The following is a 20,325-nucleotide window of genomic DNA, read 5'->3' as shown; positions in this document are numbered from 1 at the left end:
ATAAAGGCAGAAGGGAGGATAAACATGAATGAGTGAGGAATATGTATAAAAAGGGAGGAATGAACAATTAAAAGAAAGGAAAGATGAAGGAGGATGAAAAAGATAGGTTACCAATTGCCTCTTATTGGACCATTGGCCCTATTTTTAAATATGGTTATCCTGTACAATGTTAGTACAGGCTGTCCAACAGCTGAGATAATTTTCACAATATTGGCCCCTGAGCTGCAGCAACTGAACTCCAGACATTGTGCCTAATCATTATGAAAGTATTTTGGAACTACCCCAGCAGAGAGCCTTCCTGTGGGACTATGGGGAATCTTTCACTACAAGCACAAGAAGCCACAACCACAATATATTCATACATTTGGAACAATTATTATTAATCCCGTTTCCTCTAATATTCCTTTCTTTGCACCTTGCTTTATCTTTCAACTTCTTTTTCTAGTTCTGATAAAATTAATTGCCCTGAAACATTCTGTTTCTTCCTACTGCTGCTACCAGACATTTTTTCCTCTGAGTGTATTTTTAATATATTTACATTTACGTAGAATAATGCCATTCAGCCCATCAATACTATTCAGGTTCTGAGAGCATTTCCATCAGTGCTATCCCCCATAATCTATTTACAGTTGTTGCCTGTGTCTTGATTCTCCTGCCACTCACCTGTATAGGGGGCTATTTACTGTAGCCTGTTCACCTACCATGGATGTGGGACGAAACCGGAATACCCACAAGGGAGAATCTGCAGACAACACCCCTGGGCACTGAGGCTGCGAAGCAGTCACCATGCTGTCGGAAACGGTCATCTGCACACTTTAAGTTTCCATATCCTCTTCTCTTCAATACGTGCGCGCAACACAAATACGAAACATAACTGCGGACGGTGATGATCATACCAAGGGGCGTCGCTAATCGGGCTGTAGGGGGCGAAGCGAGGAATGTTTACAGAATTTCCACTCATTCACTTTCAGTTTTGTTTCTCATTTTAAACGGAGTTCCTGTTTCTCGGATATGGCCACTGATCTTTGATGACTCATTCTAAACTATTTTTGAAATGAGTTCCGAAGTATAATTCGAATATTCAAACTAATTTTGTGGCGTCCATCATTAAGGACCCCCGCCACCCAGGACGTGCCCGCTTCTCCTTGTTACCTTCAGGAGGGAGGTACGGAACACGCACACACCCCATTCAGGAACAGCTTCTTCCTCTCCGCCATTGAACCCTTGAGCGCTACCGCACCGCTTTTCTATTTCTGTTTTTTCACAACTTATTTAACACTTGCTGGAATTCACAGTGTTTTTCTGTATTTATCATGTTTTGCATTGTACTGCTGCCGCAAAGTTAACAAATTTCAGGTCAAATGCCGATGATATTCAACCCGATTCTGCTTTTTGCGATTCATTAGCTAGGTATCTTGATGAATGTACTAAAGTATTTTGATAATGTACAAAACATTAATATTTGAATATTCAAAAAATTGCGGTGCTTTGCACATCATCCCGAACGTCTACGGGCGAAAGCATGAGCGTAACGCTGGGTTTGTAACATCGCGAGTACTTTTCTACCCAGCAACTAGTGACGGAGGGAGCGGCGCGGCGTCTTATAGGCGCTCAGCCCAGATCCTTCCTGTTTTCAGTTACTTTGTGGTGGTTGTGTTTCAGGACTGGACTGCTTACGGTGAGCGGAGTTTCAGAAGATCTTACGACTGGGACTAAATCAGGTTTTCTAACGTACGTATGAATTATGCGTTTTTGAGGATATTTTGCAGTTATGATTCTAGCTGAACCCATAATTGATCTATTTAATATTACGAGGTCTACTAAGATTATTGATCGTGATGATGTGCTGTATCGTTCGTGCTTTATTGGGAATAGGTACTAACAAGACGTTGAGAGATGTTATTAGATCTGAAATGTCTGCAGATATCGGAGATGTAACAAATCGGAAAAATATTGGAAACACAGCAGATCAGGTCGCATCCATGGGGAGAGAAAGCAGAGGTAATATTTCAGGTTGCCGACCAGAAATGTTCCCTCATTTTCTCTTTCCACGATGACCTTCTGAGTGTTCACAACATCTACTTTTATGTGAGAGATTTTAAAAGGTTTGAACGTTGATTATGGTGGTGGAAGGATATGGAAGTACTGCACATTATGGCGGAAGCCCTTGGCCCGACCCACTATCTTAATTAGGCACCATGACGAACTTGAATATTTGATGGCTTCATATTTACGGTCAGTTATTTTTAGGTAACTCTTTATCTTAAAAATACTTTTGAGGCCTTCATTAAGTTGGTATACAGTTTTTGTAGTAATGGGCCTTTCTTCGGTGTGAAACCAAATCTGCTCTGGTATACTGTAATTCAGTTTTTTGAACATCTCCTTTACTGTTCGGATGGTTTGATGTGGTGCCCAGAACAGTTCTCCCACGTGTCGTAAAAGCAACGTTTTCTACATAAAGTTAACATAATGTCTCCGTTTTGAACTTATTTTGATAAAGGAGTTTGAGAGCTTCACGCATTTTATAAACACAACAGCAGCAATTTAAGTTAATCTTTATAGCCAGATTGTCTGCACTTGGTACTTTGATAAAGAATATGATTATGCACTTCGGGTTATTCGATGTATGGATTCGAACGTTGATATCTGCTCATGTTGTGCACATTTGATAGCATCTAATGCCAATTGCAGCAAAGACATTTTGTCTAGAAGCAATTTCTTCTAATAGTTTTTTTGGCCTCAGTACCCATGTGTAGAACTCCTGAACGCTTAGTATACAGGATGTAAGATTTAAAAGTGAAACTGTGTTGGAATCACCTTTAATGTTTCTTCTGAGGGATTGTTCAACTGAGTTTACAATAATTGTTTTGCTCTGCCCTTTATAAGGAACACTTACTATCAGAGTCATAAGAGTCCATGGTATTACAAGAAAGATACTAGCATGAATAGACAATTGGCTGACTGGCAGGAGGCAAAGAGTTGGCATAAAGGGGGCCTTTTCGGGTAGGCTGCTGGTGACTAGTGGTGCTCTGCAGAGGTCTATATTGGGACTGCTTTTTATGTTATTGCAATGATTTAGAAGATGAAATTGATGGCTTTGTGGCTAATACTGTGGATGATGTAAAGATAAGTGGTAGGGCAGATAGTGTTGAGGAAGCAGGGAGTCTACAGAAGGACAGACAGATTGGGACAATGGGCAAAAAAGTGGCAGGTGGAGTATAGTGTATGGTCATGCACTTTGGTAGAAGGTATAAAAGCGTAGACTATTTGGTAAATGGGGAAAAATTCAAAAATCAGAGGTGCAGAGGGAGTCCTGCAGGATTCCCTCAAGGTTAACTTGCAGGTTGAGTTGGTGGTAAGGAAGGCAAGTACAATATTTGCATTCATTTTAAGAGGACTAGAATATAAGAGAAAATATGTGATCCTGAGGCTTTATAACGCATTGGTCAGACTGGACAGAGTATTGTGAGCAGTTTTGGACTCCTTATCAAAGAAAAGACGTGCTCCTCCAGAGGAGGTTCATGGGAATGAAAGGGTTAACATATGAGAAGCATGTACTTGATGGAGTTTAGCAGAATGAGGGGATGATCTCATTGAAACCTATTGAATATTGAAAGACTTAGATTGGAAGTGGAGAGGATGTTTCCTTTCATGAGTGAGCCTAGGACCAGAGGCCCCAGCCTCAGAATAAAGGGATGTCCATTTAGAACAGAGATGCAGAGAAATTTCTTTAGCCAGAGTGAAATGAATCTGTGGAATTCATTGTCACAGGTGGCTATGGAGGCCAGGTCATTGAGTATGTTTAAAATGGAGATAGGCTGATTAGTCAGGGTGTCAAATGTTACGAGGAGAAGGCATGGGAATGGGATTGAGAGGGATAATAAATTAGTCAAGATGAAATGGCAGAACAGACTTAATTGGCTGAATGTCTATGGTCAAACTGTTGGATCTCAGTGGATCGTGTAGTATTTGTGCAGGGAAATGGACAGTCGATGATTCGAGTCAAGACCATTCATTGGACTGAAGGATCCAGATAACGAGTGTTGACCTGAAAATCAACTGTCCATCTCCCTCCAGAGATCAAAGTCAAAGTGAAGTTACCAAAGTACCTATATGTTACCCTAGCAACATTCACCAAATACTGGAGGAACTCAGCAGATCAGGCGGCATCTGTGGGAGAGAGTAAACAGTTGACGTTTCAGGCCAAGACCCTTCTTCAGGACTGATATATACTATATGTTACCAAATACTACCTTCAGATTAATTTTCTTGAAGGTGTTTACAGGGAAAAAAAACATACCAAACAAAAACATGGAATACAGGAGGAATGGAGATATCAGTGGGACTGTGGTTGAGAGGGTGAGTCATTTCAAGTTCCTCTGTATACACATCACTGATGATCTCACCTGGACTGTACACAGCGGCTTTGTGGCAAAAAAAGCACAACAGCGTCTCTTTCACTTCAGGTGACGGAAGAAGTTTGGCATGAGCCCCCAAATCCTCAAGACCTACAAGGGCACCATTGAGAGCATTCTCTCTGGCATTATCACCGCCTGGTACGGGAACTGCCTTGATCGCTGGGCATTGCAGAGTGGTATGGACAGCCTAGTGCATCTGTGGATGTGAACTTCCCTCCATTGAGGACTTTTATAGCAGCAGGTGCGTAAAGGAGGCCTGGAAGATAATCGGGAGCACCGGTCACCCCAACCATAAACTGTTTCAGCTGCTTCTGTCTGGCAAATGGTACCACAACATTGAAGTCAGGACCAACAGACTATGGAACAGCTTCTTTCTACAAGCCATTGGACATTGCGACAGAGTCATAGCGCAAAGATTTTTACTCCCTTGTGTTGGTGGGACGGATGTAAGATTTAAATAATTAAATTCAATTCAACAATAGAATTTTATGAAAAATTATTTGTGAGTAGACAAAGGGTGACAAACAACTGACAGCTAATGTGCAAATGACAATTTGTGGAAGAAATGAGTTGTAAAGGATGCTTGAAAGTGAGTCTGTCAGTCATAGAATCAGTTCAGAGTTGTGGTGTTTGAAATTATCCTTGCTGAGACAGGAGTCTGATGGTCGTAGGGTAATAACTGTCCCTGAACTTGGTGGTGTGGGACCCAAGGCTTCTGTACCTCCTGTCCAACAATAGTATAGAAAAGACAATGGCCCGGTTGGTGGGGGTCTTTAATGATGGATGCTATTTTCCTGTAGCAGCATTCCATGTAAATGTACTCAGTGGTGGGAAGGGCTTTGACTGTGATGGACTGGCCTGTATTCATTACTTTCTTTAACCTTCACCATTCCTGGGCACAACTGTTTCCATGCTGAGCCGTGATGCAACTAGTCGGGATACTTTATACTGTGCATCTGTAGAAGATCATCGGAATTTGTTGTGACATGCCAAAAATGCATAAACTTCTAAGAAAGTAAAGGCACTGTTGTGCCTTCTTTGTGAAAACACTTAGGTGCTGGTTCCAGCAAATATTCTCTGATATATTAACACCAAGAAACTTAAAAGTTACTGTCTTCTCCACTCCCATTCCACAAATAAGCGTCATCCTCCTGCAGTTGTTCAGCTCTTAGGTTTTGCTGATGCTGACTGAGAGACTAGTGTTGTGGCATCACTCCACCAGATTTTCAGTCTCTCTAAGATTCATCAGAATCTTTGATTTGACCAACAATAGTGGTGTTAGAAGGTATGTGCTGTGTATTTAATATTTCAGTAATATTTGAGTAATACGTTGATAGAGCATTCTTTGTTTAAATAATTCATTACCGGTTGTATGTGAAGGTACGTAACTAGTATACGTCATCATGCCACCATGATATGTGCGTGCTTCACTTAAAGTAAACACAAAGATTCACTTTAGGTGCGTTATTTTGGACTCCCTTGTTTTAATTTCAGTTAGTTTTTATGTTTTATGTTATAAAACATAACAGTATGCATTTTAAGTTGTAGTGAAGGAAGTGGGGTATGGACAAAAGGATGCAGATAATTCTAAACGTAACATTTCATTTATTACATCTTTTAGTTAAATGATTTTGCTTTATTTTAAAATGTTTTTTGTGAATTTTACAATTCAATTCTCTTTCAGTTTCAAAACATTGTGTGTGTGTGTGTGTGTGTGAGCACGTGCGCGTGCCCTTAACTCCTAGAGTTGTTGGGGCGCCGTCATGACAAGTTTACAAGCTCTTTGCACCCATCTTTTTGGTGATTGCTCATCGTACGGTGTGTCTTGTGCATCTGAAACCTGGTGGAGCCCATCCCTCTCCAGTTTTTTTTTACAAGGTCGAGTTGCTAGCCACTCAACCCAGGCACGGGTGGAGAGCATGCAAGGAAGCCGGCCAGGTTCGAACTCGGGACCTCTTGCGCCAAAGTCCAGCGCTGATGTCACTACGCCACCAGCTGGCCATAGTATTATAAAGCAAGGCAAATAAGTCTCCAAACTGACTGGGTAACCAGCTAGAGCTAGTTAAGTGAAGCACGGTATATATAATGGTACAGATATGATGGACTTTGAATCTCTGAACTTAATGAAAAGCACTGTGTGTATTTGCATTGGGTTTCTACAGTAAGCTACTAGTGACAATAGACTTAAAATATTTAAGGTGATGAATATATGTAAGACAAGCAAGCCAAGTGAGGTGACATGTTGCAGCTGTCGTCTATTAAGACCACATCTGCCTGCGGTTACATGAACTTTGGTTTGGAGATGATGAGGTGGGATCAGAGATTCTGATCCTATGATGAGAATGAGAAAGTTCCAGGAAACATTGCACACTCCTTTGGTTAATTACTGTATATTTTATCAGTCAAGGGGATAAGAAAGTATGCCTATGAGTTGGGACAGGTGTGAGGATCCAGGAGTTAGTGTTTGTAGAGTCTCAGTTCCTGCACTTGTACGATGGATACAATATTCTTGCAGTCTCTGCAGATAGAGCAGACATTGTAGATGGATGAGCAAACTGCCCCCAAAATCCACTCTAATGCCTTTGCCCATCTTCTGAATATTTCCTTGTAGCATATCTTAGTTTTGAGAAATACTTACAATGCATTTTATTTTGATGTCTTGTTGACCTCTGCAAACTTACAAACGAATCTGTAATATATAATAATGTGGACAAAAATATACATGGTCTGAGAGGGATCTTGGGTGCAGATCCGTGGCTTCCCGAAAGTAATTGGGGTAGAAGAGAAGTTATCTGGGGTACTTGCCTTCATTTGTTGGGGTGTTGAGTATAAGAGCTGGTAAGTCGTATTGCAGTTGTATAAATATGCAGTTATATATGGTTGGGTTACAGGAGAGGTTAAACAAATTCTGTTAGTCTTCTTTGCAGCATCAGGGCTGAGGGGCAACCCAAGAGAAATCTATGAAGTTATGAAAGGCGTGTATCAATGGGTAATGAAAATCCTTGACCCAGGGTAGAAGTTAGAAATAACAGAGGGCATAGCTTTAAGGTATAAGGTGGAAAGCGTAAAGGAGATTTACAAGGAAAATATTTTACACCGAGGGTGGTAGATGCCTGGAACATGCAAAGTGGTGGAAACAGATACAGTAAGATCTGTGAGGCAGTTAGGTGGGCATATGAACAGGCAGAAAATGAGAGATGCAGAACGTGTGCAGGTAGATGTGATTAGTTTGGATGAGTATTATGGTCAGCATAGACATCATGAACCAAGGGGCCTATTCTTGTGCTCTACCTTTCTATGTTCTGTGTTCTGTACATCTGATAGTCCTGTATCTAAATTGTTTTTGTATATGAATGTATAGAAGCAAATATTAGAATTGAACACTTGAACATTATTATTTTACTCTGACCATTTGGAAGATGCTTTAAATGCTCAGTTTACTCTCTTCTAACCAATTGTTAATTTCTTTTCAGGATGATGTACATCTCAGCACTGGTGTGTTCCTTGTTGCTTGTTCCTGTTGGTAAGTTATTCTCTGAATGAGGGTAATTGATGCTGGATGCTTCAGTAGCCTCCTCACATTGCTGTATTACTAGTCAAGACTACATTTCTTCAGCATGGAACACAGGGCAAAGAACTGTACAGGCCCATTAGCCCATGATGATATGCTGATGTTTTAACCTATTCCAAGACCAAAATGTCGACAGCGCTTCTCACTATAGATGCTGCCTGGCCTGCTGTGTTCCACCAGCATTTTGTGTGTGCTGTTGTTTGAATTTCCAGCATCTGCAGATTTCCTCATGTTTGCCAAGATTAATCTGTTCTTTCTCACTCACATTGTCCTGTGCGTTCCATACACTTAAAATTCTCTGTGCTTAATTAAAAAGCACCTCAGACATAACCCTGTACTTTCCTCCAATCACTTCTTGAACTCAATCCCTTGACTAACGAAGGCCAACACATCACAGACCACCTCACCGCAACTTGTGTGGCAACTTTGAAGGATCTAAGGATATGGATCACAAGATCCATCTGTTCCTCCACACTGCCAAAAATCCTTCCATTAACCTTATACTTTGCTTTCAAGTTCGATCTTCCAAAGTTGAACTTCATCCGCCACCTCTCAGCCCAGCTTTGCATTGTATCCATTTCCCATTGTAATCTGTGACAGCTTCCTACACCATATGTAACTCCACCAACTTAACGTACTGTTCCGATTCCACATCTAAGTTGTTTTTATAAATAATGAAGAACAGAGGTCCCAGATCAGATCCCTGTGAAATACCATTAGTCACGGATCTACAGGCAGAATACACTCTATATACTGTCATCTTCTGCCTTCTGTGGACAAGCCAATTCCAAATCTATGCAGCCAAGATTCCCTGAATCCCATGTTCCTGACTTTCTGAGTGACCTTACCATGGGAAGTCTTGTTGAATGCATTACTAAGATCCATATACGCTGCTCTGACTTCAGCAGTTAGTTTTGTCACTGACTCAAAGTCAATCAAGCTCACAAAACATGACATGTTCCTCACAAAACCATGCTAATTATGTCTAATCAGGCTGTGTTTCTCCAAGTGCTTATAAATCCTCTCCAAAAGTTTGCCCATCACTGATGTAAAATCACTGTTCTATAATTCCCAGGGTCATCTTCATTACTTTCCTTGAACAAAGGAATAACATTTGTCATACTCCAATCTTCCAGCATTACTCCTGAGGCCAGTGAGGAAGCAAAGATTGTCACATACAGTAATATTGAAGATCGTTTCTAAGACCTTTAATTTTTGCCAAAGAGGCAACATCATTTTGCCAAAGGTGGCATTGAAAGGCCCAGGGCATGGATTCAAATTCTGTCAATGTGTGAAAATTTGAGTTGGAGTTTAAAGAGATGTGTGGTTTTGTTTCTACCTAATAGACTGTTGTTTGTAATTATGATACAGCATTATCTTTAGCAGTTCATTTTCCATTTGTCAACTTATGGGGTCAACTGGGTCAATTTATATTGAGGCTATGGTAGAAATCCTTGTTAAAGTTAGCAGTTTAACATGACAATTATTAGTTTTATTGCTATTTTTAACAGTGGTCAATTGTAATTCCAACCATATAGGACAACAGGTTATGTTCTTGTACTGCATATTTTCCAACTCTTTCTGAATCCAACACTCAAACCCATAGGGAATTTACTAAACCTCAAGAAATCTGGTCATGATTTAAAACAAATTGCAAAATATACAACAATGCAAAGCCATGTTATTAACAAACTGAAAATACAGAATATTGACCAGTTCAATTTTATTATAACCTGTTATTATTTGTGACATAGAAATGAAAGGAAAGGATGTGGACAGCCAAGTGAATTAAAATTGTGGATTTGTGGTCCTTTTCAGACAAACTGATTGGGTGAAGTTTTAAATTGTAAGCACAAGGACATGGGCTCAAAGTCAGTAGAGTCCTAGAATTTCCAGATCAGATTCCAATCATGCCATGAGGTTTTGTAATTCTTATCCAACTTTTGTTGAAGCAGAGAGATGATTTTGTGCGAGTTAAATCGGCTGGGAGCAGTGTTCTTCTGTAGTGTAGAATACATCCTGTAAATTATAAATGTAAGTGCAACAGTGTAATGGTAAAACCCAGCAAAGTACATACTAATATTTAGACAAGGTGTTGGAAGGATACAATTAACTTTTTAAAAGATAAATGGAATCAATCAAATTGGAGAAACTGGGAAATTCTGCAGATCATCCTTGTCCATTGCCCAAGTTCTTGAAGTGAGATGATTATCAGGCAAGGAATTTTCTGAAAGCAATTTGTAAATGAAAAATGTACCTTTTTTAGACTTGTGTTAACAATAGAAAAGCTGATCAGCTCAAACGTAAGTGAACATTTGAATTTTTTTCATGAATATTTTGTTTATAACTACATTATTTCTATCCTTTATTCAGATGCATTCAAAGTTGCGTGTGACCGCGAGCCAACTGCAGAAATTGGAAAAGATATCACGTTCAAATGTACATTTGATTGCAATGGTCATTGTACTCCAGCAGTGAAATGGGAGAAGAAAGCTGGCTCTGAAATTTTGTATGAGTACAAAGAAAGTAAAAGTGATTTCAGCAACCAGCATGCCAACTACTCAAAAAGAATTCAAGTTGATGAAAATTCAATTAATAACGGCAAAGCATTTCTTACATTGAAGAAGGTTCATCTTTGGGATGAAGGAGATTACTCGTTCTTTGTTAGCACTGATGGTGGATATGAAGAAGTATCTGTTCATCTGTCTGTTTGGGGTATGCCACCTATCTTGTTCTGCTCTCAGTGAGGGTGAAATCCACTTAAATTTCATTTTTTAAAATTGTAATGAAAATAGTGGCAAGAAATAAAAGGGTTATGTTTTACTGACTAACACTACCTTTTACAGAAGGCAGCAGCCTAAAAATATGGTGTTGCATTAAAGCTCATTGTAACAAAGTCTCTGAATTTGATATAGGGCGACTTGGCCAGAATTGTCAGTTGAAGGTCAGTGTGATTTTTCCTGGAAATAGTACCAAATGCAATTTACTCCTTGTTAAATCAATTTCCAATTGCACAGTGTTGGGGAAAAAATAGCAGCACTCTGCTGTTAGGCTCCTGGCAATTAAAAAAGACATCCCTTGTAGCAGTAAATCACATTTTTCCTGAGTTCGTCAATGCCATCATTGGGTATATTCAAGGTAGAGGTCGATAGATTAGTCAGGGCATGAAGGGATACAGGGGAATAGATCTGCTATGATGGAATGGTGGAGCTGACTTGATGTCCTATTTCTACTATATCTTATGGGTCTTATCATCGAGACAGATGCAGTGGCATCATTGCTGACAGCTAATCAAGTCCTGATTATGAAAGATGTAGTTAGTAGATCTGTTGCAGGTCAAGTGATTAAACCAATCTGACCTTGTTGTAACCAGTCTCTTTGTTGCTGATGCAGTTTATAAACTGTTGTTAAAAAGCCCTGTGTTCAGATTGAGGACACCATTATGTTGCATGTTCCGTAATTCTGTAACAATTAAATTGGGCAGCCTTAACACAGTTCAAGCAAAACACACAAAATGCTGGAGAAACCCAGCAGGCCAGGCAGCATCTACAGAAAAGCGTATGGTCGATGTTTCGGGCCCAGACCCTTTAATCCTGATGAAGGATCTGGCCCCGAAATGTCAACTGTACTCTTTTTTTTCCATAGATGCTGCCTGGCCTGCTGAGTTCCTCCAGCATTGTGTGTGATGCTTGGATTTCCAGCATCTGCAGATTGTCTGGTATTTGTGTTACCACCGTTCAAATCTGTCGAGTTGTAGGCACTGTCAGCTTTCGGAGTGCTACGATTGTGTTCCACCAGAATCAGTAACATTGTATTTTAACCTAAGGACCAACCTATGTTCAGTGAGTGATGTATATGGACGTCCCAGAATATTACTAGGTAGAGCTCAAAAGGAAACATTCATCAGATGAAAATGCAAAATAGGAATGTGGGCTAAGTCCTATGCTATAGACAGTACTACGTATCATTTGATAGAACACAGTTACATCTCTTCAGACACAGTTGGACAGGTGCACAGATCGGAAAGGTTTAGAAGTTTATGGGCCAAAGACAAGAAAACAGGATTAGTTTGGATGGAGCACATTGGTCAGCATATAGCAGTGGGGCTGAATGGTCTGTTCCTGTGCTTTGTAACTTTATGTTTCTTGGATTAGTAAAAATCTTTGTAGTTTTACATCATGAATATCACCATCCTTAATGATTCTTCTCTGCCTCCTCTTGAGGTCTTTACCATCTGTAAAATAGTCTTCAGTTGTTTTCATTCATTTCTTCATTCAATTAAGTCGATGGGTAAGGATGGTGATTATGCCATATCCCAGGCTATCTACCACAGCTGAGGGCAAAATGGAGAGACCTTTGCAGAAATTACACCCTATCATTTTTAGGTAATAAAGTGACAAATATTTCCCTATAGTCTGGACAGAATAAGAACAATCACATAATTCTGTGAAGCTTATGACTCTTCTCTAATACCTTGGCATTAGTAGCATTTCTACATGGAAACACACTTAGAAATAGTTTTATGAGTAAAAATAGAACTATATTTTGGTTTGATGGCAATGGATGGAAAACCAAAAATGTTAAACAATATACAGAGAGCTAAGGCTTTTAGCTAAAGGTGTGAAAATGCAATGTTTGATGCTACAGCAGTAGCAGATCAGATATGAAGTGAAGACAAAGATGGAATTCTGCCCAGTGGCTGTTATATTTATTTATAACACCATCACTCCTGTGCCTTTTATAGAACAGCTATTGTTAGTCTCTAGTCCCAAAGGAATGGTGGTTAAATCATTCACTGGCTTGACTGGAGTCCGCATGGCACCAACTATTCCCTGGCACTACATCTAGTGACTATTACTGATTTGTATATTGTATAACACCCATTTCTATTTGAACTGACCATTTAGTATGGCTGCTTGACGAGGAGCCTAGATCAGATGTCCCTTGAATATCTCATGAGTGGTCCTGGCTCAAATACATCGAACACTCTTCTTATAACTCATGGCTATTTTCTTCAGTAGAACCTGACAAGTGAAACTTCCAAGTTAATTTCATTGATCCAAACTATTACAAGGGATGAAGTGTAGCTTAATGTATATTCTAAACTGGAATCTGCATTCTTAGTTGGCAAGATAATTTTTTCCTGTGTGTGCTGAATGCATTGGGTCACTTCAGCACAGAAGAGTGTGGAGGATTATGCACCAATGAAGGTGCTTGTTCAGTCTTCGATTCACGTGTTATAAGAAGGAAGCTAAGATGTGCAGGTTATTTTCAATTGTAGCCCAGTTTATTTAATGGCTCTACCAAGAAAATCTACCTGAGAATGTGTGTGGAATCAATATAGAAAAAGTGCAGTCTTTCTTATTTATAAACTTTATATACCCACGATGCTCATGGAAACAATGTGTTTATGAAAACAAAGTAAGCCAATGGAAAGAAGTCAGACCATTGTCTTATTTTGTTGCACATTTTGGGTAACTTTCAACTCATTCCAATAGATACTTATTTTCTCCAAAATATACAGTGCACTCTTGACTATCAGCTAAGTATAGAGAGTATCTTAAATATGTAATTTTGCAGAGGATTATTGCTTTTCTGAAAACTAACATTTTGTATTGAAGCATTTCAGTAGGATTCGTGTTCTTGTTGACTAGCTGTAATTTGTGTTACTTTTACTCTTGGTAGCTAGTACAGATGGCATCCATGTTTTCTGGGATTCCAATTCAAATGTGCTGTCATGCCGGTCTTCAGGGTGGTACCCTGCTCCAGACGTTATGTGGAAGGACAAGCATGGGAATGCATTGCCAGCGGATGATGAAATAAAATTGAGAGAAAGTGATGGATATTTCAACGTGACGAATGATTTGAAAATAATTGACAAAATGAATCACTACATCTGCTCCAAGATGCATAAATGGATGGCGGAGCCTAAGCAGACTCGAGTGATATTTTCAGGTAGGTTTATTTCTAAAGTTGTTACTTTAGAAAGTGTTAAATGAACATAATGAGGAGTAAGTCGGTACATCTTATAAAACTATGTAGTGGATTCTAGTTACTTGGGCTTTCGGTTAACTGGGGTGTCTGCTTAGTTAGGACTACTATTAAGACCAAAAACTAAGAAAATAGCCAAATACCCTTTGTTTATTTGTGACACCATGCCCCTTAATTAGGACAGGATACTTGCTGAACAGGTTCTAAATAGCACTTGTGTGGTTGTTAGACACTTTATCATGCTTAGTGTGAACTGTTTTTAAATAGCGTCAGTTGCGCGCATCTGTGTTCAAAAGTCAGTGACTTTTGTCACTAATGGCTGTCGAGAAATAAGCAGTCAGGCAATTCAGAACTGTTTCGGTCACTGAGCCATCAAGCAAGAAATGGCGGGAGTGAAAAATGAAATTATTTCATTACTTCAAGTTAGGAAATACTGAGAATTTGTAGGTATGGGCAGACATCTTGAATGTTACAATGCAAATGAAGTTTTGGAGTGTCCATTCATCAAAAGGCAGTTCATTATTCTGCACTGATTTTGTTCATTGCATACACTGAATGAATTCCTCTGTTGGTAACTATTAAGAACCAATATAGAGTTTTATAGTACTGTAGTAGCATTGGTAGTCTTCCAGTTTGTTCTGTATTTCAGTTAAATACATACTTTGTTACTCAGTTTGTGTTTTTTACACCTTTTTAATGATTTCCATGAAACCTTGGCTAATTGGGACAGCAGGTTAATTGGGCTAAAATATACTGATCCTGATGTGCCTCAATTAATGGAATCCATTGTACAAGGAGAAAGAAAGGAAGAACAAAAAGAGTAGAAACTGAGCAAGGCTGAAAATAGAGGAAATCTGGAAATATCTTAACGAGGCAGGAAACATCTTTAAATAATGTTGTGTTATTTAAGCATAACCTTTTACTACAATCACTAGAAATTTAATTCCATAGATTTTTAAATCAGAAGTTAAAGCCCAACTTGAAATGTTAAGAAAAGGGCAAATTAAATAATGCTTATTAAGATTTAAGTGATAGTATTGGGAGAATTCTTGATAATTTCATAAATAACGGGATTAATGTTTAATTACAATAGTTACTTAATGTCAGTGCAGAGCTGGCTTAAGTTCAAGTAAATCATAGAAACATAGAAACATAGAAAATAGGTGCAGGAGTAGGCCATTTGGCCCTTCGAGCCAGCACCGCCATTCAGTATGATCATGGCTGATCATCCAACTCAGAACCCTGTACCTGCTTTCTCTCCATACCCCCGATCCCTTTAGCCACAAGGGCCATATCTAACTCCTTCTTAAATATAGCCAATGACCCAGCCTCAACTGTTTCCTGTGACAGAGAATTCCACAGATTCACCACTCGGAAAAACAGCACAGTATTATTGAACATAGTTGTAATTTTGTGTGGAGTATATTAGTGTTTGTTTCCAGGTTACATTGCATTGCGTTACATCAGGAATTTTGTAGCCAGACTTTCTGTTGGAATTTGAACTTGTAGGTTAATATTGCAATGTCATTTTCCAGTGTTGTAACTTGATTTGTCCAAAATGACCTTCCTCATTCATTCTCAGATATTCCAGCTTTTACCATTGCTGATTGCTTCATGCCTCTGTTACACACTCAGTTTTTGTTCTTTTCCAGTTTCCTACATAGCAATCTGGACGCTGTCTTCCATTTCTGGCGGGTGAACACAATTGACAGAAGCACACTTTATAAATTTAGCTATGGTTCAGGCTTTATGAAGCTCTTGAGTGACCTGAAGAGAAAATATTTTCTAGGACATCATTCTTGTGAATATGCCAGTAACCTCAGAGGTTTAAATCAGGGTATGTTAGCACAGTAAGTGCAGCTTCAGTGAGCGTCACTACAACGTTCACGATTAGATAATCTTAGAAATTTGTTATAATGCTGTTATTGAAGGTCTTCTGATACGCAGTGTTGGTTGGAACTAAAACAGAAAACTGGATCAAAACTACAATACGGGGGTGGCTAGAATGTGAGAACACAAAGGAGATACCATCCAGTAGAACAGCCTAGGTCAGGCTTATGGTCAGACAAAAGAAAATGAGCCAATATCCCATAGGGTTTACCTGGCCTGATTTTATATGGATAAAGTGAGTTACCCGATTTCTAGTCTGCACATGCCCAAATAGAAGATGAGGTGTCGCTCCCCAATCATGAATTGGGTTACTTTGAGCAGAAGACTTTGTTACCTCTTCCTAACTGCACCCATTGAATCATATCCTTGGATCAACCCTGGACTCTTATCCTAAATACTCCCTTTGTTCTATTCATCCCTCTGTCACTTCTCCCATACCTTGATACCAAACTGTTGTCTCCTTTCCATTATCAACAAAGGGTCTTCACAATTATATATTAATCATGTTTCCACTTTTCTGATCTGCAGCACATTTCTGGCACTTGCTCTTTTTATTTTGTTTTGATTTAGAAAGTTTATTTGTTATTTCTAATTATAATTTTAAAACTAGATTTTATTACATGCTGAAAATAAACTTGCGCTCTCTAATTGTTTTGGAGGAGGAACATCAAGAAGCAAGAAGTACATTCAGATTAATTTATTTATCACATGTACTTTGAAGCATACAGTGAAATTTGTCATTTGTGCTAACAACCAACACAACTCAAGAGTGTGCTGAGGCAGCCCACAAGTGTTGCCACACATTCCGGCACCAACATAGTATGTCCGCTGTGATCAGCGGAACAACCCAAGCAACAACACCACCAGCAACAAAGCAAAAAAACACAGCAAGAGAAGTCCCTTTCTCAACTAACAATCTACACACACATAGAGGCCTCCAACCCCAGGACTGGCCACCTCTGAGCCTCTGACCCCAGTCCTTGGCCATGAACACTCAGAAGGCATAGACATTGTGCCTCTAACCTCCGGCGCCGAGCCTAGACTCACAGATGTTGAGCCACTGACTTCGGAACACGCTGATCGAGGGGCTTCAGATTTCAGGGCTTCAAACTTCATGCCCCAATCTTTGGACTCGCTGACTTTGCTCTTTGAACTTTGATATTGTTCCCAGGATTCTCCAATCATGTGGGACCTTCATCTCTGAGCATAGACCTCCAGACTTGAGTGGACTTCCGAACCCGGGGCTTGACGGCCTAGGGACCAGCCAACCACAGTCCTTGACCTTGGGGATAGCTGATCTTCGTCCTCAGCGCGTCAGCCTGGACTATGACCACCAACTCCTGCCCTCACTCTTCATTTACAGGCCCTAACCTTTATCTCCCCGGCATCTATGTCCCGAAACCCAAACCTGACATGTAGTTCTTCAGTGTCCCCAAAACCATTCTTAAGAACCTCAAAGAAATGTCTGAGCCACAACTTGACAGACATCATAGCTTGGCACCATTTGGACTTGAAGTACACGAAATTAAGCATATATAGAACTTCAAGTAAATACAAATGAACCTATTTTGGTAGGATAATTCCACTTGAATATTGTACTGAAGAGATGTATTAACTAAGTTTGGCATAATTGTAGGTCATGAGAAACTTTAGAAATTGTTAGTAATGCAGAATGACTGACAACTGTTTTTTTGTTTTTCACTAACCAAATGGTTTTCATCACTGAGAATTTTAAGGTAACAATTTTGTTGGTAGGAATGCAGAAAACTGAGGAAATGCACAGAGTAAAATTGAGTTCAACTGTTGTAATGTGCTTTAGAATGATCAATGCTTATTTTAAACATGGATATCTAAGGCTAAATAAGAGATACAGAATTACAATCAATTTAAGATTATTTCATTATGATAGCCCAGCTTATGTTTACACAGTATTAGCAGAATAAATGTTGACTTTTGTTCCTATTTGTATTTTTCAGATGGAAATCACCTTATCAGTGTGGATAATGGAGAGAAGCCATCAGATTTATAATTGAAAAGATGTGTTTCTCTAAACAGTCATTATACTCTCCAGCAAAGCTTCCGCAATTTATTGCTTCTTACCGTAAATGCCAATCTATAAACCAAGAATTTGGCCCTAACTTCTTAAGTTAAAGTTCTTAAAGTTAGTTGTTAGCTGAGCAACTTTGGTCTTCAACCTATCATTGATGTTTCCTTCTCTCCACCCTGTCTGCCCCTTCCTTCTCTCCACTCTCTGCCTAGTTTCTTATTTTTTCTGGTTTTGGAACCTTGATAGGGATGGCTGATCATGTCTGATATTATGTGACTTATTATTTTCACATTTCTGGTTTTGTTTTGGTTTAAAACCATGTGCAGCTTTGTTAATCAAAATGGCTAGTCTCTAATATGTTGTGGTTAAACTAATGATAGTTTCCTTGCTGAGTTTTATGGCTAGCATAGCAAGTAGCATAGTGGTTGTTGCAGCATTGAAGTAAGGGATTGAAGAATTACCTCTGCTAGTGGAAGTGGTGGATGTGGGTTTGATTTGAATATCTAGGTGAATTTTGGGTATGTATATAGATGGGAGGTATATGGAGGGTCGTGGTCCGGTGCACATTGATGGGACTAGGCAGAATAATTTGGTGTGGTCTAGATCGGCTGAAGGATAGGTTCCTGTGCTGTAGTGTTCTGTAGGCGATTGTAATTACCGTAGATTCCGGACTACAGAGCGCACCTGATTAAAAGCCACTGGCTCTTAATTTTAGAAATAAAATCAATTTTTTAATTGTAAAGGCCGCACCGCTACTTTTAAATATACATATGTATCGGTAACACAAGTTACGTTGCATATACTTTTTTACTGAACAGCACGAACAACATTCCAATATCTCCTAGCGACTGGTAAAAATATATATACTGCAGCCTACCAGGAAAAGTTATTGATCGCCTTTAACTTAAAAGCAGCGTTTTCGCTCGGGTCTGACACGCGCGCGTAACGCGATCGGGTCTAATCGGGTCTGATGCGCTCGGGTCTAATCGGGTCTGATGCGCTCGGGTCTGACGCGCTCGCGTAACGCGATCGTGTCTAATCGGGTCTGATGCGCTCGGGTCTGACGCGCTCGGGTCTTGCTTTTCTTCGAGTGTTTTCCATGTTGATGAGGGTGAGTACAAATGACTGATTTACAATAATTTAATTGTGAAAGTGCGCTTGATTTATCGTACAATTTCATTGGACCTCTGTGAACTACTCATCAATTTTATTGGTCTACTGTTACGAGGCAAAATGTTTACGAGGCGGCATGAAAAAAAACCATGTATTAGCCGCTCTGGATTAAAGGCCGCAGAGTTTAAAGCTGTTCAAAATGTGGGAAAAAAGTAGCGGCTTATAATCCGGAATCTACAGTAACCAAAATTACAGCAATGTGATTGTATCTTCCTGGCAGATGAAAGCAAAAAGAAAGAGGTGATAGATTTTCAAAAAGACCACTCATATGAATCATTGAAATTTCAAGGATTCCATGCGTTTGGTCCCTAAAGTGGGGTAGATTTCTCAGGTTGGACCAACTCGTGTGAAGCATGTATTGTGATTTGTGTATATGTAAGGACTTAACTTTTAAGAGCAAGTAAAAATACTGCTAGGTGGTAGATAAATTAGAACTGTGAGGCTCAAGCTATATATGTATTAAGAAACTTGTATAGACTACTACACAAGTATGGAGGAATTTAAGGTGGGGGGGATAAGTGGGAGGCAGGGTTTAAGGGATTACCTAACATAGCCAAAAGGCCTGTACTGTGCTGTACTACAATTACTGATTTTCAAAGAAAGTTAATTGTGCAGTTATTTGCAAAGATCCTGTTTGTGAAATTTTTTTTCAGCAATTTGAATAAAAACATTCATTTTAATTCCCTTCCTCTTTCCCTGTGTGTGTGATTTATTATTTGAATTACTATTGATAGGATTGTGAAATGAATTATACAAGGATGAGATGTTACTTTGTTTAATGTCTTCAATTACATGAAAATCTCCAGGTTCAAATGCAAAACTCCCATGTATTAAGAGAGAGAATTTTGAAAAGGCAAGTTGCACACCACCCTGATGATTTAATTCCTATATATCATTGCAAAGGCTAGGTTCTGGAATGATCAATATCTAGAGCATGCACTGAGATTTTCTTGCTTTAGGAAGCAGTACATAAGTACATTCTTAATGTTGTAGAATGAGCATGTATACGTGAATGCCCATAAATCCATTATGCAGTTTTCTGGAGGATGTTCCTGCCTGCAACCTCCTTGGCCAGCATATACCCTAACTAGAATCCTGGCGAGAGTACCTTCTCAAAAGTAGTGTTGCAGTAAATGTTGATTTTTGTCACCAATGCCTTCATCGTATAAATGGATTAAAAAAAAACATCAGAATCTGATCATCATCTCCATTATTTGATAGTTATAGTAGGCCAC

The 20,325-nt window shown here is 39.3% G+C and overlaps 1 protein-coding gene and 1 gene segment (V, D, J or C); both read left to right on the top strand.

Moving 5' to 3' along the window:
* LOC140727205 (Ig heavy chain C region-like) overlaps positions 1 to 20,325 on the top strand; it is a 105,810-nt gene that overhangs the window by 47,221 nt on the left and 38,264 nt on the right.
* On the top strand, positions 1,392 to 18,629 carry LOC140727726 (butyrophilin subfamily 1 member A1-like). Its single transcript, XM_073045428.1, has 6 exons — positions 1,392 to 1,410; positions 1,663 to 1,731; positions 7,892 to 7,941; positions 10,363 to 10,704; positions 13,675 to 13,944; positions 17,847 to 18,629. Exons 3-6 carry the CDS (start codon positions 7,893 to 7,895, stop codon positions 17,897 to 17,899), a joined length of 714 nt encoding a protein of 237 aa, XP_072901529.1. The 5' UTR covers positions 1,392 to 1,410; positions 1,663 to 1,731; position 7,892; the 3' UTR covers positions 17,900 to 18,629.

The sequence above is a fragment of the Hemitrygon akajei genome, chromosome 5, assembly GCF_048418815.1.
Source record: "Hemitrygon akajei chromosome 5, sHemAka1.3, whole genome shotgun sequence".
Lineage (NCBI taxonomy): Eukaryota > Metazoa > Chordata > Chondrichthyes > Myliobatiformes > Dasyatidae > Hemitrygon > Hemitrygon akajei.
This window is presented reverse-complemented; position numbering and strand designations above follow the sequence as displayed.